The sequence below is a fragment of the Oncorhynchus kisutch genome, unplaced genomic scaffold, assembly GCF_002021735.2.
Source record: "Oncorhynchus kisutch isolate 150728-3 unplaced genomic scaffold, Okis_V2 scaffold735, whole genome shotgun sequence".
Lineage (NCBI taxonomy): Eukaryota > Metazoa > Chordata > Actinopteri > Salmoniformes > Salmonidae > Oncorhynchus > Oncorhynchus kisutch.
Window position 1 is genome coordinate 122,236 of NW_022262680.1, and position 21,772 is coordinate 144,007.

Consider the following 21,772-nt stretch of genomic DNA (forward strand, 5'->3'; position numbering starts at 1 on the left):
GTTATAATCTCCACCCGGCACAGCCAGAAGAGGACTGGCCACCCCACATAGCCTGGTTCCTCTCTAGGTTTCTTCCTAGGTTTTGGCCTTTCTAGGGAGTTTTTCCTAGCCACCGTGCTTCTCCACCTGCATTGCTTGCTGTTTGGGGTTTCAGGCTGGGTTTCTGTACAGCACTTTGAGATATCAGCTGATGTACGAAGGGCTATATAAATACATTTTTGATTTGATTATGGGGTATTGTGATGTCATTATGGGGTATTGTGATGCCATTATGGGGTATTGTGATGTCATTATGGGGTATTGTGATGTCATTATGTGGTACTGTGTGTAGATTGATGTGTGGGGGGGGATTTAATCCATTTTAGAATAACTTTAACCCACCAACATGTGTAAAAAGTCAAGCGGTCTGAATACTTTCTGTTGGCTCTGTATCAGTATAACACATTACATTTGTATAGGCTACATCCCAGATGTCACCTATATATCCCCTCTGTATCAGTATAACACATTACATTTGTATAGGCTACATCCCAGATGTCCCCTATATATCCCCTCTGTATCAGTATAACACATTACATTTGTATAGGCTACATCCCAGATGTCCCCGTGTCCCCTATATATCCCCTCTGTATCAGTATAACACATTACATTTGTATAGGCTACATCCCAGATGTCCCCTATATATCCCCTCTGTGTCAGTATAACACATTACATTTGTATAGGCTACATCCCAGATGTCCCCGTGTCCCCTATATATCCCCTCTGTATCAGTATAACACATTACATTTGTATAGGCTACATCCCAGATGTCACCTATATATCCCCTCTGTATCAGTATAACACATTACATTTGTATAGGCTACATCCCAGATGTCCCCGTGTCACCTATATATCCCCTCTGTATCAGTATAGCACATTACATTTGTTTAGGCTGCATCCCAGATGTCACCGTGTCCCCTATATATCCACCATAATTTGCAAATAAATTTTTAAAAAATTCTACAATGTGATTTTATGGATTTTCTTTCTCATTTTGTCTGTCATAGTTGAAGTGTACCTATGATGAAAATTACAGGCCTCTCTCATCTTTTTAAGTGGGAGAACTTGCACAATTGGTGGCTGACTAAATACTTTTTTGCCCCACTGTACTTAATTAACCCTAGTTGTAAAAGGTGTGTCCTCTCTCTCAATTCAATTCAATTCAATTCAAGGGCTTTATTGGCATGGGAAACATGTGTTAACATTGCCAAAGCAAGTGAGGTAGACAACATACAAAGTGAATATATAAAGTGAAAAACAACAAAAATTAACAGTAAACATTACACATACAGAAGTTTCAAAACAGTAAAGACATTACAAATGTCATATTATATATACAGTGTTCAAACAATGTACAAATGGCTAAAGGACACAAGATAAAATAAATAAGCATAAATATGGGTTGTATTTACAATGGTGTTTGTTCTTCACTGGTTGCTCTTTTCTCGTGGCAACAGGTCACAAATCTTGCTGCTGTGATGCACACTGTGGAATTTCACCCAGTAGATATGGGAGTTTTTCAAAATTGGATTTGTTTTCGAATTCTTTGTTGATCTGTGTAATCTGAGGGAAATATGTCTCTCTAATATGGTCATACATTGGGCAGGAGGTTAGGAAGTGCAGCTCAGTTTCCACCTCATTTTGTGGGCAGTGAGCACATAGCCTGTCTTCTCTTAAGAGCCAGGTCTGCCTACGGCGGCCTTTCTCAATAGCAAGGCTATGCTCACTGAGTCTGTACATAGTCAAGGCTTTCCTTAATTTTGGGTCAGTCACAGTGGTCAGGTATTCTGCCGCTGTGTACTCTCTGTGTAGGGCCAAATAGCATTCTAGTTTGCTCTGTTTTTTTGTTAATTCTTTCCAATGTGTTAAGTAGTTATCTTTTTGTTTTCTCATGATTTGGTTGGGTCTAATTGTGCTGCTGTCCTGGGGCTCTGTAGTGTGTGTTTGTGTTTGTGAACAGAGCCCCAGGACCAGCTTGCTTAGGGGACTCTTCTCCAGGTTCATCTCTCTGTAGGTGATGGCTTTGTTATGGAAGGTTTGTGAATCGCTTCCTTTTAGGTGGTTGTAGAATTTAACAGCTCTTTTCTGGATTTTGATAATTAGTGGGTATCGGCCTAATTCTGCTCTGCATGCATTATTTGGTGTTCTACGTTGTACACGGAGGATATTTTTGCAGAATTCTGCGTGCAGAGTCTCAATTTGGTGTTTGTCCCATTTTGTGAAGTCTTGGTTGGTGAGCGGACCCCAGACCTCACAACCATAAAGGGCAATGGGCTCTATGACTGATTCAAGTATTTTTAGCCAAATCCTAATTGGTATGTTGAAATTTATGTTTCTTTTGATGGCATAGAATGCCCTTCTTGCCTTGTCTCTCAGATCGTTCACAGCTTTGTGGAAGTTACCTGTGGTGCTGATGTTTAGGCCAAGGTATGTATAGTTTTTTGTGTGCTCTAGGGCAACAGTGTCTAGATGGAATTTGTATTTGTGGTCCTGGTGACTGGACCTTTTTTGGAACACCATTATTTTGGTCTTACTGAGATTTACTGTCAGGGCCCAGGTCTGACAGAATCTGTGCATAAGATCTAGGTGCTGCTGTAGGCCCTCCTTGGTTGGTGACAGAAGCACCAGATCATCAGCAAACAGCAGACATTTGACTTCGGATTCTAGCAGGGGGAGGCCGGGTGCTGCAGACTTTTCTAGTGCCTGTGCCAATTCGTTGATATATATGTTGAAGAGGGTGGGGCTTAAGCTGCATCCCTGTCTAACCCCACGACCCTGTGTGAAGAAATGTGTGTGTTTTTTGCCAATTTTAACCGCACACTTGTTGTTTGTGTACATGGATTTTATAATGTCGTATGTTTTACCCCCAACACCACTTTCCATCAGTTTGTATAGCAGACCCTCATGCCAGATTGAGTCGAAGGATTTTTTGAAATCAACAAAGCATGAGAAGACTTTGCCTTTGTTTTGGTTTGTTTGGTTGTCAATTAGGGTGTGCAGGGTGAATACATGGTCTGTTGTACGGTAATTTGGTAAAAAGCCAATTTGACATTTGCTCAGTACATTGTTTTCATTGAGGAAATGTACGAGTCTGCTGTTAATAATAATGCAGAGGATTTTCCCAAGGTTACTGTTGACACATATTCCACGGTAGTTATTGGGGTCAAATTTGTATATTGGGGTGATCAGTCCTTGGTTCCAAATATTGGGGAAGATGCCAGAGCTAAGTATGATGTTAAAGAGTTTTAGTATAGCCAATTGGAATTTGTTGTCTGTATATTTGATCATTTCATTGAGGATACCATCAACACCACAGGCCTTTTTGGGTTAGAGGGTTTTTATTTTGTCCTGTAACTCTTTCAATGTAATTGGAGAATCCAGTGGGTTCTGGAATCCAGTGGGTTCTGGAATCCAGTGGGTTCTGGTAGTCTTTAATAGTTGATTCTAAGATCTGTGTTTGATCATGTATATGTTTTTGCTCTTTATTCTTTGTTATAGAGCCAAAAAGATTGGAGAAGTGGTTTACCCATACATCTCCATTTTGGATAGATAATTCTTCGTGTTGTTGTTTGTTTAGTGTTTTCCAATTTTCCCAGAAGTGGTTAGAGTCTATGGATTCTTCAATTGCATTGAGCTGATTTCTGACATGCTGTTCCTTCTTTTTCCGTAGTGTATTTCTGTATTGTTTTAGTGATTCACCATAGTGAAGGCGTCTCTCTCTCTCTCTCTCGTTGCAGTGACCAGCATCACCCTGGTGGAGCTGGGTCTGATGTCGAACTCTGCCATCCTCCTCCTCCTCAGTGAAGTCCTCTTCCTCATCATCACACTCCTCTACTACTACCACCTGGGTCGCAGGACCAAGAAGACCCAGAACCATACACATAGTGCTGATTAGACCCAGAACCATATACATAGCTCTGATTAGACCCAGAACCATAGATAAAGCTCTGATTAGATCCAGAACCATAGATATAGCTCTGATTAGACCCAGAACCATACACATAGCTCTGAGTAGACCCAGAACCATAGATCTAGTTCTGATTCGACCCAGAACCATAGATAAAGCTCTGATTAGACCCAGAACCATACACATAGCTCTGAGTAGACCCAGAACCATAGATCTAGTTCTGATTCGACCCAGATCCATAGATACAGCAGTTCTGATTCGACCCAGAACCATAGATATAGCAGTTCTGATTCGACCCAGAACCATAGATATAGTTCTGATTAGACCCAGAACCATAGATATAGTTCTGATTCGACCCAGAACCATAGATATAGTTCTGATTAGACCCAGAACCATAGATATAGTTCTGATTCGACCCAGAACCATAGATATAGTTCTGATTAGACCCAGAACCATACACATAGCTCTAATTAGACCCAGAACCATATACATAGCTCTGATTCGACCCAGAACCATAGATATAGTTCTGATTCGACCCAGAACCATAGATATAGTTCTGATTAGACCCAGAACCATATACATAGCTCTGATTAGACCCAGAACCATAGATATAGTTCTGATTAGACCCAGAACCATAGATATAGCAGTTCTGATTAGACCCAGAACCATACACATAGCTCTAATTAGACCCAGAACCATAGATATAGCTCTGATTAGACCCAGAACCATAGATATAGCTCTGATTAGAACCAGAACCATATATATAGCTCTGATTAGACTCAGAACCATAGATATAGCAGTTCTGATTCGACCCAGAACCATAGATCTAGCATCTCTGATTAGACCCAGAACCATAGATACAGCAGTTCTGATTAGACCCAGAACCATACACATACACTGCCCAAATGGCCCCCTAGACTTACCCCACATAGGACTCTGTTCAGAAGTAGTGCACTATATAGGGAATAGGGCTCTGGTCTATAGTAGTACCACTATATAGGGAATAGGGCTCTGGTCTATAGTAGTACCACTATATAGGGAATAGGGCTCTGGTCTATAGTAGTACCACTATATAGGGAATAGGGCTCTGGTCTATAGTAGTACCACTATATAGGGAATAGGGCTCTGGTCTATAGTAGTACCACTATATAGGGATTAGGGCTCTGGTCTATAGTAGTACCACTATATAGGGAATAGGGCTCTGGTCTATAGTAGTACCACTATATAGGGAATAGGGCCCTGGTCTATAGTAGTACCACTATATAGGGAATAGGGCTCTGGTCTATAGTAGTACCACTATATAGGGAATAGGGCTCTGGTCTATAGTAGTACCACTATATAGGGGATAATAGGGTGCCATTTTTCATGCACACTTTGATCCCAGTTTCATTGAGACAGCCCCAACCACTTAAATCTGTTATGTTCATAGATAAAGCTCTGGTTTAATTTAGTTTAGGAAAGGGATCTTTTTAAATCTGATTGCCAAATAATGTGATTTGTATTTTGCGATATGCCACTTATTACAAGACACGTAAATACACATGTGCTAGTTACTGAACATGTGCCTGCAGACAGAGAACAGTGTTGTTTTCAGACTGTGGGTCTCTTCTGTAGATACCAAGTCCCATGAGTCATGTAGAACTTGTATAAGCCTGTTTGGGGAACCCCGGGTTAGGGGCAGAACTTGTGTGTCGACAGTGAACATACTTTAATGGGTTGGGACAAGCGTTGATCATTTGAGTCAGCTGCGTAGTGCTCGGGGCAAAAAATAAAATAAAAAAACCTGGGGACCGAGTTTGGAAAACCCCGGGTTGGGGGCAGAACTTGTATAAGCCTGTTTGGAAAACCCCGGGTTGGGGGCAGAACTTGTATAAGCCTGTTTGGAAAACCCCGGGTTGGGGGCAGAACTTGTATAAGCCTGTTTGGAAAACCCTGGGTTGGGGGCAGAACTTGTATAAGCCTGTTTGGAAAACCCTGGGTTGGGGGCAGAACTTGTATAAGCCTGTTTGGAAAACCCTGGGTTGGGGGCAGAACTTGTATAAGCCTGTTTGGAAAACCCTGGGTTGGGGGCAGAACTTGTATAAGCCTGTTTGGAAAACCCTGGGTTGGGGGCAGAACTTGTATAAGCCTGTTTGGAAAACCCCGGGTTGGGGGCAGAACTTGTATAAGCCTGTTTGGAAAACCCCGGGTTGGGGGCAGAACTTGTATAAGCCTGTTTGGAAAACCCTGGGTTGGGGGCAGAACTTGTATAAGCCTGTTTGGAAAACCCTGGGTTGGGGGCAGAACTTGTATAAGCCTGTTTGGAAAACCCTGGGTTGGGGGCAGAACTTGTATAAGCCTGTTTGGAAAACCCTGGGTTGGGGGCAGAACTTGTATAAGCCTGTTTGGAAAACCCTGGGTTGGGGGCAGAACTTGTATAAGCCTGTTTGGAAAACCCTGGGTTGGGGGCAGAACTTGTATAAGCCTGTTTGGAAAACCCCGGGTTGGGGGCAGAACTTGTATAAGCCTGTTTGGAAAACCCCGGGTTGGGGGCAGAACTTGTATAAGCCTGTTTGGAAAACCCGGGTTGGGGGCAGAACTTGTATAAGCCTGTTTGGAAAACCCCGGGTTGGGGGCAGAACTTGTATAAGCCTGTTTGGAAAACCCCGGGTTGGGGGCAGAACTTGTATAAGCCTGTTTGGAAAACCCCGGGTTGGGGGCAGAACTTGTATAAGCCTGTTTGGAAAACCCCGGGTTGGGGGCAGAACTTGTATAAGCCTGTTTGGAAAACCCCGGGTTGGGGGCAGAACTTGTATAAGCCTGTTTGGAAAACCCTGGGCTTGGGGCAGAACTTGTATAAGCCTGTTTGGAAAACCCCGGGTTGGGGGCAGAACTTGTATAAGCCTGTTTGGAAAACCCGGGTTGGGGGCAGAACTTGTATAAGCCTGTTTTGGATAAACCCCTGGGTTGGGGGCAGAACTTGTATAAGCCTGTTTGGAAACCCTGGGTTGGGGGGCAGAACTTGTATAAGCCTGTTTGGAAAACCCCGGGTTGGGGGCAGAACTTGTATAAGCCTGTTTGGAAAACCCGGGTTGGGGGCAGAACTTGTATAAGCCTGTTTTGGAAAACCCCGGGTTGGGGGCAGAACTTGTATAAGCCTGTTTGGAAAACACCGGGTTGGGGGCAGAACTTGTATAAGCCTGTTTTGGAAAACCCTGGGTTGGGGGCAGAACTTGTATAAGCCTGTTGGAAAACCCTGGTTGGGGGCAGAACTTGTATAAGCCTGTTTGGAAAACCCGGGTTGGGGGCAGAACTTGTATAAGCCTGTTTGGAAAACCCGGGTTGGGGGCAGAACTTGTATAAGCCTGTTTGGAAAACCCGGTTGGGGCAGAACTTGTATAAGCCTGTTTGGAAAACCCCGGGTTGGGGGCAGAACTTGTATAAGCCTGTTTGGAAAACCCCGGGTTGGGGGCAGAACTTGTATAAGCCTGTTTGGAAAACCCGGGTTGGGGGCAGAACTTGTATAAGCCTGTTTGGAAAACCCCGGGTTGGGGGCAGAACTTGTATAAGCCTGTTTGGAAAACCCCGGGTTGGGGGCAGAACTTGTATAAGCCTGTTTGGAAAACCCTGGGTTGGGGGCAGAACTTGTATAAGCCTGTTTGGAAAACCCCGGGTTGGGGGCAGAACTTGTATAAGCCTGTTTGGAAAACCCCGGGTTGGGGGCAGAACTTGTATAAGCCTGTTTGGAAAACCCCGGGTTGGGGGCAGAACTTGTATAAGCCTGTTTGGAAAACCCGGGTTGGGGGCAGAACTTGTATAAGCCTGTTTGGAAAACCCCGGGTTGGGGGCAGAACTTGTATAAGCCTGTTTGGAAAACCCCGGGTTGGGGGCAGAACTTGTATAAGCCTGTTTGGAAAACCCCGGGTTGGGGGCAGAACTTGTATAAGCCTGTTTGGAAAACCCCGGGTTGGGGGCAGAACTTGTATAAGCCTGTTTGGAAAACCCTGGGTTGGGGGCAGAACTTGTATAAGCCTGTTTGGAAAACCCCGGGTTGGGGGCAGAACTTGTATAAGCCTGTTTGGAAACCCCGGGTTGGGGGCAGAACTTGTATAAGCCTGTTTGGAAAACCCTGGGTTGGGGGCAGAACTTGTATAAGCCTGTTTGGAAAACCCTGGGTTGGGGGCAGAACTTGTATAAGCCTGTTTGGAAAACCCTGGGTTGGGGGCAGAACTTGTATAAGCCTGTTTGGAAAACCCCGGGTTGGGGGCAGAACTTGTATAAGCCTGTTTGGAAAACCCTGGGTTGGGGGCAGAACTTGTATAAGCCTGTTTGGAAAACCCCGGGTTGGGGGCAGAACTTGTATAAGCCTGTTTGGAAAACCCTGGGTTGGGGGCAGAACTTGTATAAGCCTGTTTGGAAAACCCTGGGTTGGGGGCAGAACTTGTATAAGCCTGTTTTGGAAACCCCGGGTTGGGGGCAGAACTTGTATAGCCTGTTTGGAAAACCCCGGGTTGGGGGCAGAACTTGTATAAGCCTGTTTGGAAAACCCTGGGTTGGGGGCAGAACTTGTATAAGCCTGTTTGGAAAACCCTGGGTTGGGGGCAGAACTTGTATAAGCCTGTTTGGAAAACCCTGGGTTGGGGGCAGAACTTGTATAAGCCTGTTGGAAAACCCTGGGTTGGGGGCAGAACTTGTATAAGCCTGTTTGGAAAACCCCGGGTTGGGGGCAGAACTTGTATAAGCCTGTTTGGAAAACCCTGGGTTGGGGGCAGAACTTGTATAAGCCTGTTTGGAAAACCCCGGGTTGGGGGCAGAACTTGTATAAGCCTGTTTGGAAAACCCCGGGTTGGGGGCAGAACTTGTATAAGCCTGTTTGGAAAACCCCGGGTTGGGGGCAGAACTTGTATAAGCCTGTTTGGAAAACCCCGGGTTGGGGGCAGAACTTGTATAAGCCTGTTTGGAAAACCCCGGGTTGGGGGGCAGAACTTGTATAAGCCTGTTTGGAAAACCCCGGGTTGGGGGCAGAACTTGTATAAGCCTGTTTGGAAAACCCCGGGTTGGGGGCAGAACTTGTATAAGCCTGTTTGGAAAACCCCGGGTTGGGGGCAGAACTTGTATAAGCCTGTTTGGAAAACCCTGGGTTGGGGGCAGAACTTGTATAAGCCTGTTTGGAAAACCCCGGGTTGGGGGCAGAACTTGTATAAGCCTGTTTGGAAAACCCCGGGTTGGGGGCAGAACTTGTATAAGCCTGTTTGGAAAACCCTGGGTTGGGGGCAGAACTTGTATAAGCCTGTTTGGAAAACCCTGGGTTGGGGGCAGAACTTGTATAAGCCTGTTTGGAAAACCCCGGGTTGGGGGCAGAACTTGTATAAGCCTGTTTGGAAAACCCTGGGTTGGGGGCAGAACTTGTATAAGCCTGTTTGGAAAACCCCGGGTTGGGGGCAGAACTTGTATAAGCCTGTTTGGAAAACACCGGGTTGGGGGCAGAACTTGTATAAGCCTGTTTGGAAAACCCTGGGTTGGGGGCAGAACTTGTATAAGCCTGTTTGGAAAACCCTGGGTTGGGGGCAGAACTTGTATAAGCCTGTTTGGAAAACCCTGGGTTGGGGGCAGAACTTGTATAAGCCTGTTTGGAAAACCCCGGGTTGGGGGCAGAACTTGTATAAGCCTGTTTGGAAAACCCCGGGTTGGGGGCAGAACTTGTATAAGCCTGTTTGGAAAACCCCGGGTTGGGGGCAGAACTTGTATAAGCCTGTTTGGAAAACCCCGGGTTGGGGGCAGAACTTGTATAAGCCTGTTTGGAAAACCCTGGGTTGGGGGCAGAACTTGTATAAGCCTGTTTGGAAAACCCCGGGTTGGGGGCAGAACTTGTATAAGCCTGTTTGGAAAACCCCGGGTTGGGGGCAGAACTTGTATAAGCCTGTTTGGAAAACCCCGGGTTGGGGGCAGAACTTGTATAAGCCTGTTTGGAAAACCCTGGGTTGGGGGCAGAACTTGTAAAAGCCTGTTTGGAAAACCCCGGGTTGGGGGCAGAACTTGTATAAGCCTGTTTGGAAAACCCCGGGTTGGGGGCAGAACTTGTATAAGCCTGTTTGGAAAACCCCGGGTTGGGGGCAGAACTTGTATAAGCCTGTTTGGAAAACCCCGGGTTGGGGGCAGAACTTGTATAAGCCTGTTTGGAAAACCCCGGGTTGGGGGCAGAACTTGTATAAGCCTGTTTGGAAAACCCCGGGTTGGGGGCAGAACTTGTATAAGCCTGTTTGGAAAACCCCGGGTTGGGGGCAGAACTTGTATAAGCCTGTTTGGAAAACCCTGGGTTGGGGGCAGAACTTGTATAAGCCTGTTTGGAAAACCCCGGGTTGGGGGCAGAACTTGTATAAGCCTGTTTGGAAAACCCCGGGTTGGGGGCAGAACTTGTATAAGCCTGTTTGGAAAACCCTGGGTTGGGGGCAGAACTTGTATAAGCCTGTTTGGAAAACCCCGGGTTGGGGGCAGAACTTGTATAAGCCTGTTTGGAAAACCCCGGGTTGGGGGCAGAACTTGTATAAGCCTGTTTGGAAAACCCCGGGTTGGGGGCAGAACTTGTATAAGCCTGTTTGGAAAACCCCGGGTTGGGGGCAGAACTTGTATAAGCCTGTTTGGAAAACCCCGGGTTGGGGGCAGAACTTGTATAAGCCTGTTTGGAAAACCCCGGGTTGGGGGCAGAACTTGTATAAGCCTGTTTGGAAAACCCCGGGTTGGGGGCAGAACTTGTATAAGCCTGTTTGGAAAACCCCGGGTTGGGGGCAGAACTTGTATAAGCCTGTTTGGAAAACCCTGGGTTGGGGGCAGAACTTGTATAAGCCTGTTTGGAAAACCCCGGGTTGGGGGCAGAACTTGTATAAGCCTGTTTGGAAAACCCCGGGTTGGGGGCAGAACTTGTATAAGCCTGTTTGGAAAACCCTGGGTTGGGGGCAGAACTTGTATAAGCCTGTTTGGAAAACCCTGGGTTGGGGGCAGAACTTGTATAAGCCTGTTTGGAAAACCCCGGGTTGGGGGCAGAACTTGTATAAGCCTGTTTGGAAAACCCTGGGTTGGGGGCAGAACTTGTATAAGCCTGTTTGGAAAACCCCGGGTTGGGGGCAGAACTTGTATAAGCCTGTTTGGAAAACACCGGGTTGGGGGCAGAACTTGTATAAGCCTGTTTGGAAAACCCTGGGTTGGGGGCAGAACTTGTATAAGCCTGTTTGGAAAACCCTGGGTTGGGGGCAGAACTTGTATAAGCCTGTTTGGAAAACCCTGGGTTGGGGGCAGAACTTGTATAAGCCTGTTTGGAAAACCCCGGGTTGGGGGCAGAACTTGTATAAGCCTGTTTGGAAAACCCCGGGTTGGGGGCAGAACTTGTATAAGCCTGTTTGGAAAACCCCGGGTTGGGGGCAGAACTTGTATAAGCCTGTTTGGAAAACCCCGGGTTGGGGCAGAACTTGTATAAGCCTGTTTGGAAAACCCCGGGTTGGGGGCAGAACTTGTATAAGCCTGTTTGGAAAACCCCGGGTTGGGGGCAGAACTTGTATAAGCCTGTTTGGAAAACCCCGGGTTGGGGCAGAACTTGTATAAGCCTGTTTGGAAAACCCCGGGTTGGGGCAGAACTTGTATAAGCCTGTTTGGAAAACCCTGGGTTGGGGGCAGAACTTGTAAAAGCCTGTTTGGAAAACCCCGGGTTGGGGGCAGAACTTGTATAAGCCTGTTTGGAAAACCCCGGGTTGGGGGCAGAACTTGTATAAGCCTGTTTGGAAAACCCCGGGTTGGGGGCAGAACTTGTATAAGCCTGTTTGGAAAACCCCGGGTTGGGGGCAGAACTTGTATAAGCCTGTTTGGAAAACCCCGGGTTGGGGGCAGAACTTGTATAAGCCTGTTTGGAAAACCCCGGGTTGGGGCAGAACTTGTATAAGCCTGTTTGGAAAACCCCGGGTTGGGGGCAGAACTTGTATAAGCCTGTTTGGAAAACCCTGGGTTGGGGGCAGAACTTGTATAAGCCTGTTTGGAAAACCCCGGGTTGGGGGCAGAACTTGTATAAGCCTGTTTGGAAAACCCCGGGTTGGGGGCAGAACTTGTATAAGCCTGTTTGGAAAACCCTGGGTTGGGGGCAGAACTTGTATAAGCCTGTTTGGAAAACCCTGGGTTGGGGGCAGAACTTGTATAAGCCTGTTTGGAAAACCCTGGGTTGGGGGCAGAACTTGTATAAGCCTGTTTGGAAAACCCCGGGTTGGGGGCAGAACTTGTATAAGCCTGTTTGGAAAACCCTGGGTTGGGGGCAGAACTTGTATAAGCCTGTTTGGAAAACCCCGGGTTGGGGGCAGAACTTGTATAAGCCTGTTTGGAAAACCCTGGGTTGGGGGCAGAACTTGTATAAGCCTGTTTGGAAAACCCTGGGTTGGGGGCAGAACTTGTATAAGCCTGTTTGGAAAACCCTGGGTTGGGGGCAGAACTTGTATAAGCCTGTTTGGAAAACCCCGGGTTGGGGGCAGAACTTGTATAAGCCTGTTTGGAAAACCCCGGGTTGGGGGCAGAACTTGTAAAAGCCTGTTTGGAAAACCCCGGGTTGGGGGCAGAACTTGTATAAGCCTGTTTGGAAAACCCCGGGTTGGGGGCAGAACTTGTATAAGCCTGTTTGGAAAACCCTGGGTTGGGGGCAGAACTTGTATAAGCCTGTTTGGAAAACCCCGGGTTGGGGGCAGAACTTGTATAAGCCTGTTTGGAAAACCCCGGGTTGGGGGCAGAACTTGTATAAGCCTGTTTGGAAAACCCCGGGTTGGGGGCAGAACTTGTATAAGCCTGTTTGGAAAACCCTGGGTTGGGGGCAGAACTTGTATAAGCCTGTTTGGAAAACCCTGGGTTGGGGGCAGAACTTGTATAAGCCTGTTTGGAAAACCCCGGGTTGGGGGCAGAACTTGTATAAGCCTGTTTGGAAAACCCCGGGTTGGGGGCAGAACTTGTATAAGCCTGTTTGGAAAACCCCGGGTTGGGGGCAGAACTTGTATAAGCCTGTTTGGAAAACCCCGGGTTGGGGGCAGAACTTGTATAAGCCTGTTTGGAAAACCCCGGGTTGGGGGCAGAACTTGTATAAGCCTGTTTGGAAAACCCCGGGTTGGGGGCAGAACTTGTATAAGCCTGTTTGGAAAACCCTGGGTTGGGGGCAGAACTTGTGTGTAGAGAGTGAACATACTTTAATTGGCAGTACAAGATATATATTTTAAGACACACAGCTTTGTCTGTTCATGTAGGTCTGGGTCAGAGAACGACTACTGTTGTCTAATGTCCTGTTTCATGTTGGTCTGGGTCAGAGAGTGTTGTCTAATGTCCTGGTTCATGTAGGCCTGGCTCAGAGTGTTGTCTAATGTTCAGTTTCATGTTGCTCTGGGTCATGTTCATATTGGTGCAAAACAGAAGAAAAAAACCCAGAGTGAAACAGTGAGGTACTTACCTGTTCAATAAGAAACGCTCATGTCAGTTTTTTCCTGTTGCGTTCCCTGATGACCACACCGCTGGTTCTGTTCTAATATATGTTGTAGCAAAGGACAATAACACTGGTTTTGTTCTGTTCTAATATATGTTGTAGTAAAGGACAATAACACTGGTTTTGTTCTGTAGTAATATATGTTGTAGTAAAGGACAATAACACTGGTTTTGTTCTGTTCTAATATATGTTGTATTAAAGGACAATAACACTGGTTTGTTCTGTTCTAATATATGTTGTAGTAAAGTACAATAACACTGGTTTTGTTCTGTAGTAATATATGTTGTAGTAAAGGACAATAACACTGGTTTTGTTCTGTTCTAATATATGTTGTATTAAAGGACAATAACACTGGTTTTGTTCTAATATATGTTGTAGTAAAGGACAATAACACTGGTTTTGTTCTGTAGTAATATATGTTGTAGTAATGGACAATAACACTGGTTTTGTTCTGTAGTAATATATGTTGTAGTAAAGGACAATAACACTGGTTTTGTTCTGTTCTAATATATGTTGTAGTAAAGGACAATAACACTGGTTTTGTTCTAATATATGTTGTAGTAAAGGACAATAACACTGGTTTTGTTCTGTTCTAATATATGTTGTATTAAAGGACAATAACACTGGTTTTGTTCTGTAGTAATATATGTTGTAGTAAAGGACAATAACACTGGTTTTTTTCTGTTCTAATATATGTTGTAGTAAAGGACAATAACACTGGTTTTGTTCTGTTCTAATATATGTTGTATTAAAGGACAATAACACTGGTTTTGTTCTGTTCTAATATATGTTGTATTAAAGGACCACAACACTGGTTTTGTTTTGTGAGACTCAAACATTCTTCCATGTGTTTATGTTTTTTTTGCTGGACTGACTGAAGGATAATTCTTCAGTCTGGGATAATGTGACACAAGGGAAACGAATCAATCAGGACAATGTTTCAGTTTAATCCTCCCACTCAGCAGGTATTTTATGTTCCAGCAGTGCATCAAAAAGATTTAAAAAAATAATAATAATTCTTCAGCTTTTGGGTCGTGGAAACTGGGCCGTTGTTTCTGCATCGAGGTAGAGAGAACATACTAGAAGCATTCTTCAGAAAACAGAAGGTTTAGGACACTTTGTGTCACACGTTGGATCTGTATCTAAATAAATACATTAAAAAGGTTGTTTTGACACTTCTACAGAGATGTCGTTTTTTGGGGGTAGTATGGTATCACGTCTGATTTGAACTTTCTCTGAACACCAAGCCATGTGAATATCTCTTATTAGAATAGAGGAAGTTTACTGTCTCTGCATCCAGACACGTCTTTATCTTTCAGTGCGTTTGGGACCACGAACGGCATCAATGCTTCAGGAAATGTGATTACGTGTTACTGTGGGGTCTATTTTAAATGTACATTGTGCCATATATAGATATGTGCTGTATTTGTATAGACAGAACAACGATAAATAAATCTATTTTCTTGCCCTGCGGATGTTTTTCTTTGTGTGGTCTCCTTATGCCCAGGAGATGCTCTAACTTCTCAAGACTCAACAGTTCTTATCTCCAAGCTATTCCTATTGTCTGTTATTCCTGTTGTCTGTTATTCCTATTGTCTGTTATTCCTGTTGTCTGTTATTCCTGTTGTCTGTTATTCCTGTTGTCTGTTATTCCTGTTGTCTGTTATTCCTATTGTCTGTTATTCCTATTGTCTGTTATTCCTATTGTCTGTTATTCCTATTGTCTGTTATTCCTATTGTCTGTTATTCCTGTTGTCTGTTATTCCTATTGTATGTTATTCCTATTGTCTGTTATTCCTGTTGTATGTTATTCCTATTGTCTGTTATTCCTGTTGTCTGTTATTCCTGTTGTCTGTTATTCCTGTTGTCTGTTATTCCTATTGTCTGTTATTCCTATTGTCTGTTATTCCTATTGTCTGTTATTCCTGTGTTGATTTAAACGTCATCTATTTCTTTCTGAACACTCCGCGTCGTTGTGCCCTGCTGAACACAGCCCTGTTGTGCAGTAGTTCGCCTCCAGAGGGTGATGTTGTTATGTTTAGAGTTAATGTCTGGATGGGTCTCTCTCTCTCACCTCTCCTTCTCTGTGTGGTCAACACACTGGAGTAATAGAGTAATGACTCCCTCCAGGGGTTATACAGTAATGACTCCCTCCAGGGGTAATACAGTAATGACTCCCTCCAGGGGTAATACAGTAATGACTCCCTCCAGCATCAGTCCAGGGGTAATACAGTAATGACTCCCTCCAGGGGTGATACAGTAATGACTCCCTCCAGCAGCAGTCCAGGGGTAATACAGTAATGACTCCCTCCAGCATCAGTCCAGGGGTAATACAGTAATGACTCCCTCCAGCAGCAGTCCAGGGGTAATAGAGTAATGACTCCCTCCAGCATCAGTCCAGGGGTAATACAGTAATGACTCCCTCCAGGGGTGATACAGTAATGACTCCCTCCAGCAGCAGTCCAGGGATAATACAGTAATGACTCCCTCCAGGGGTAATACAGTAATGACTCCCTCCAGGGGTAATACAGTAATGACTCCCTCCAGGGGTAATACAGTAATGACTCCCTCCAGCATCAGTCCAGGGGTAATACAGTAATGACTCCCCCCAGGGGTGATACAGTAATGACTCCCTCCAGCAGTAGTCCAGGGGTAATACAGTAATGACTCCCTCCAGGGGTAATACAGTAATGACTCCCTCCAGGGGTAATACAGTAATTACTCCCTCTAGGGGTAATGCAGTAATGACTCCCTCCAGGGGTAATACAGTAATGACTCCCTCTAGGGGTAATGCAGTAATGACTCCCTCCAGGGGTAATACAGTAATGACTCCCTCCAGGGGTAATGCAGTAATGACTCCCTCCAGGGGTAATGCAGTAATGCCTCCCCCCAGAGGTAATACAGTAATGACTCCCTCTAGGGGTAATGCAGTAATGACTCCCTCCAGGGGTAATACAGTAATGACTCCCTCCAGGGGTAATGCAGTAATGACTCCCTCCAGGGGTAATGCAGTAATGACTCCCTCCAGGTGTGATACAGTAATGACTCCCTCCAGGGGTAATACAGTAATGACTCCCCCCAGGGGTAATGCAGTAATGACTCCCTCCAGGGGTAATGTAGTAATGACTCCCTCCAGGGGTAATGCAGTAATGACTCCCTCCAGGGGTAATGCAGTAATGACTCCCTCCAGGGGTAATGCAGTAATGACTCCCTCCAGGGGTAATGCAGTAATGACTCCCTCCAGGGGCGATACAGTAATGACTCCCTCCAGGGGTAATACAGTAATGACTCCCTCCAGGGGTAATGCAGTAATGACTCCCTCCGGGGGTAATGCAGTAATGACTCCCTCCAGGGGTAATACAGTAATGACTCCCTCCAGGGGTGATACAGTAATGACTCCCTCCAGGGGTAATACAGTAATGACTCCCTCCAGGGGTAATGCAGTAATGACTCCCTCCAGGGGTAATACAGTAATGACTCCCTCCAGGGGTGATACAGCAATGACTCCCTCCAGGGGTAATGCAGTAATGACTCCCTCCGGGGGTAATGCAGTAATGACTCCCTCCAGGGGTAATGCAGTAATGACTCCTTCATCTGTATGAATTATTATCTGTGTTTCCAGTACAGGAAAGGCCTCTTTCCTCGCAAAGTAAAGTGTCCTGATGAAACTAAGAGTGTGTGTGTGTGTGTGTGTGTGTGTGTGTCTGCTGTTGGACCTACAGTCACCAATAGAAACGGGATCATGAGAGGTCAGAGGAAAGGGTTATCTTGTCTCCATCAAGGTTCTTCAAATGACATCACACACATTCTGCCCCAGTTCAGAGGTCATTGTTTCACACATTCTGCCCCAGTTCAGAGGTCATTGTTTCACACATTCTGCCCCAGTTCAGAGGTCATTGTTTCACACATTCTGCCCCAGTTCAGAGGTCATTGTTTCACACATTCTGCCCCAGTTCAGAGGTCATTGTTTCACACATTCTGCCCCAGTTCAGAGGTCATTGTGTGTCACAGTGTACTTATATTAGGAACCTTTAAAAAAATATATTTGTACCACCTCCCTTTTTCTCCCCAATTATGATATTGTCTTGTTGTAACTCCCCGACGAGCTCGGGAGGCGAAGGTCAAGTCATATGTCCTCCGAAACATGACCCGCCAAATCACCTTCTTAACACCTGCCCGCTTAACCCGGAAACCAGCCGCACCAATGTGTCGGAGGAAACACTGTTCAACTGACAACCGAAGTCAGCCTGCAGTTGCCCGGCCCGCCACTAGGAGATGCTAGAGGGCGATAAGCCAAGTAAAGCTCCCCCCCTTGGCCAAACCCTTCCCTTATCCCAGACGACGCTGGGCCAATTGTGTGCTGCCCATTGGGACACTCGATACCGGCCGGTTGTGATACAGCCTGGGATCGAACTCGGGTCTGTAGTGACGCCTCTAGCGCAGTGCCTTAGACCGCTGCTCCACTCGGGAGGCCCCAGAACAATGTTTTTTTTTATTCCCGGCATCACAACACTAGACTGTGTGGTAGTATGGTCGTGTTTCTGTTCATTAAGTCTCAACAGAAGTTCCCTAGTGGGAGAGCAGGGAGAGAAAGGCTGCGTCCTGATTCTCTCTTCACCCAAAGTATTCACAACACTAGACTGTGTGGTAGTATGGTCGTGTTTCTGTTCATTAAGTCTCAACAGAAGTTCCCTAGTGGGAGAGCAGGGAGAGAAAGGCCGCGTCCTGATTCTCTCTTCACTCAGGAAGTGTGCAAGTGGAGAATCCGGAGTAGTGGGATTGAATACACCACGATCTCTGCCAGTACGATGCCATCGAAGGTCACTGTCACTAGGAGGAGTAACACATGGAATTGTAGAATGTTAGTAGAACTCTGTTTCTATGAGTAAGACATGGATTCTAGAATGTTAGTAGAACTCTGTTTCTATGAGTAACACATGGAATTCTAGAATGTTAGTAGAACTCTGTTTCTATGAGCAAGACAGAGAGGGCATAGAAGTCATTATGGGGGAAGAATGACTAAATTTGTCATCCAAATGGGAACCTATTCCCTATTCTATTCCCTATTTAATGCACGAGTGTTGACCAGGGCCCATAGTGCTCTGGTCAAAAGTAGTGAACTATACACTATAGGGAATAGGGCGCAATTTGGGACACTACCTAGAAGTAGTCTCTCATACCAGGCTTCTAAGTTCTCCTCTCCTCTCCTAGAAGTAGTCTCTCATACCAGGCTTCTAAGTTCTCCTCTCCTATCTTAGAAGTAGTCTCTCATACCAGGCTTCTAAGTTCTCCTCTCCTAGAAGTAGTCTCTCATACCAGGCATCTAAGTTCTCCTCTCCTAGAAGTAGTCTCTCATATCAGGCTCCTAAGTTCTCCTCTCCTCTCCTAGAAGTAGTCTCTCATACCAGGCTTCTACGTTCTCCCCTCCTAGAAGTAGTCTCTCATACCAGGCTCCTAAGTTCTCCTCTCCTAGAAGTAGTCTCTCATACCAGGCTCCTAAGCTCTCCTCTCCCTCCTCCACTCCTCTCCTCTCCTAGAAGTAGTCTCTCATATCAGGCTCCTATGTTCTCCTCTCCTAGAAGTAGTCTCTCCTCTCCACTCCTCTCCTCTCCTCTCCTCTCCTCTCCTCTCCTCTCCTCTCCTCTCCTCTCCTCTCCTCTCCTCTCCTCTCCTCTCCTCTCCTCTCCTCTCCTCTCCTCTCCTCTCCTCTCCTCTCCTCTCCCTCCTCCACTCCTCTCCTCTCCAAGTGTTGTCTTCAGACACGTGGCTCATGGGGAAACAAGACTACTTTAGAAGTACATGAATCTACAGAACCCGGGGGACACCAGGGCTCGTATCCACAAAGCATCTCTGAGTAAAGAGTGCTGATCTAAGATCAGTTTTGCCTTTTAGATTATAATGAATACCATTTATATGAACAGATCCTAGATCAACACTCCTACTCTGAGATTCTTTGTGTATACGGACCCCTGAGCTCTGGTATGACGTCGTCTTAGGTCAGTGGCACTAGAAAAAGAGGAGCGAGAGAGGGAGAAGAGGAGCGAGAGAGAGAGAAGAGGAACGAGAGAGGGAGAAGAGGAGCGAGAAAGGGAGAAGAGGAGCGAGAGAGGGAGGGAGAAGAGGAGCGAGAGAGGGAGAAGAGGAGCGAGAGAGGGAGAAGAGGAGCAAGAGAGAGAGAAGAGGAGCGAGAGAGGGAGGGAGAAGAGGAGCGAGAGAGGGAGAAGAGGAGTGAGAGAGGGAGGGAGAAGAGGAGCGAGAGAGGGAGGGAGAAGAGGAGCGAGAGAGGGAGAAGAGGAGCGAGAGAGGGAGAAGAGGAGCGAGAAAGGGAGAAGAGGAGCGAGAGAGGGAGGGAGAAGAGGAGCGAGAGAGGGAGAGGAGAAGTGAGAGACGGAGAAGAGGAGCGAGAGAGGGAGAAGAGGAGTGAGAGAGGGAGAAGAGGAGCGAGAAAGGGAGAAGAGGAGCGAGAGAGGGAGAAGAGGAGCGAGAGAGAGAGAAGAGGTCACTGATGAGATGAGGGACTCGTTACAAATACCCTCGTGGCTGTTAGGCTCTCTGAAAGGGTGGTAAGACACACAGCTGATGAACAACTCTGCTCTAGAGGAACCTGAGGCCTGTTCAGTAGTGTGTATTGATAGACAGACAGACAGACAGACAGACAGGAGCCTATGTAACAGACACAGTTCTCCATTGTAGGGACCAGAGAGCCCTGTCCTGGACCATTTCATACAATCCTACATTACCGTGATAGAACACAGCAGCCCATTGAACCACAAGTATAGCGCCATACTGTATGTACCATCTGTGTACGTTGGAGGTGAATGGACGATTGTATTGTGTTATTTAATGCCCTGCCTGACATCACTACTCTGCCCCCCCCCCCCCCCCCCCAGGCAGGTCAATCAATAGTGGAGGGTGTTGGCTAGCTGCCTGGCCTGGCCCTGGTCTGAGCCTGACCTCACTACTCTACCCAGGCAGGTCAATCAACAGTGGATGGTGTCAGCTAGCCGCCTGGCCTGGTGCATGGTAGCATGTAAGCCTGAGTACAGTGGCCTCTCCTGTGTAGCTTCTCTCTGTTGTCACTAAGTGCTACTATGTGTCACTGCCTAGCGCATGGTGCAGCCCTTACAATTACAATGATCATGATGATGACCAATAGAATCATTCTATTTCCATGGGGGGGGACCGACAGAATGGTGTCTTTTGATAGGATGTCTGTGTCTGCGTTAGTTAACCAAGTGGGACCGTGGGAAAGCGGCAGGGTAGCCTAGTGGTTAGAGTGGAGGGACGGCAGGGTAGCCTAGTGGTTAGAGTGGAGGGGTGGCAGGTAGACTAGTGGTTAGAGTGGAGGGGCGGCAGGTAGACTAGTGGTTAGAGTGGAGGGACGGCAGGTAGACTAGTGGTTAGAGTGTTGGACTAGTAACCGGAAGTTTGCAAGTTCAAATCCCAGAGCTGACAAGGTACAAATCTGTCATTCTGCCCCTGAACAGGCAGTTAACCCACTGTTACACTCCTTAGAGAACCATTAACCCTAGCCTGGGTACCTGTCTGTTCCACTGTCATTACACTCCTTGGCATGCTATGTTTGGAGTGGAATGTTACCACAAACAGACTGGATATTGGAGAGAGTTAAAAGGCCATGCTTTCTGAGATGATACCATATGTGTGGATCATCATGGGGGTTCGGCCTTTATCTGTCCAATGAGATATATCCAACCATATGTTTTTATTTAACTGGGCAAGTCAGTTCAGAACAAATACTTATTTTGTTCAATGACGGCCCAGGAACAGTGGGTTAACTGCCTTGTTCAGGGGAACAGTGGGTTAACTGCCTTGTTCAGGGGCAGAACGACAGATTTGTACCTTGTCAGCTCAGCCCTAGGCTACCTGCCGATCATGGGGGCTCTGCCTTTATCTGTCCAATGAGATGGTCGGAATGGTCGGAATAGACTCTACGCCACGGGGTATTGTTGCTATTAGTAGCTGCAGCTTTGGGGCCACAGCTTAATGGTTTCATGACAGTATAGCCCCTACCGACAGCATCACCCTACTTTCAACCTGCAATAAAACCCATCTATAAAGTCAAATCTCTCTTCACTACATCATCCGCGTTGACTTATTATACCTCAATGTAGGTCAACGTGCAATGGTATACGAAAGAAATACAATTTCAGTCTGTAGGCCTACCCAATCAATGCATCTGATGTTTGTTCTATACAGACATGATAATTACGCTCGAGCTTCACGGGGATTTAGGGGTTAAAGAAGGGCATCGCGCGCAGGCTCGCTAAAATGGTGGGAGACTACAGAGGATTCCCTCGCTCTGTTCCGAGCCGTTACACTAACATGCTTGT

The 21,772-nt window shown here is 46.4% G+C and overlaps 1 protein-coding gene across 3 annotated transcripts in view; it reads left to right on the forward strand.

Annotated features, from left to right (window-relative positions):
* LOC116361729 (tumor protein p53-inducible protein 11-like) overlaps window positions 1-3,959 on the forward strand; it is a 76,495-nt gene extending 72,536 nt beyond the window's left edge. For all 3 annotated transcript variants that reach the window (XM_031816047.1, XM_031816049.1, XM_031816048.1), the window contains one exon: window positions 3,777-3,959. In XM_031816047.1, coding sequence (XP_031671907.1) covers window positions 3,777-3,934 — 158 coding nt within the window. In that variant the 3' untranslated portion in view covers window positions 3,935-3,959. The remainder of the gene's footprint in view (window positions 1-3,776) is intronic.
* The last annotated feature ends 17,813 nt before the right edge of the window (window positions 3,960-21,772 follow it).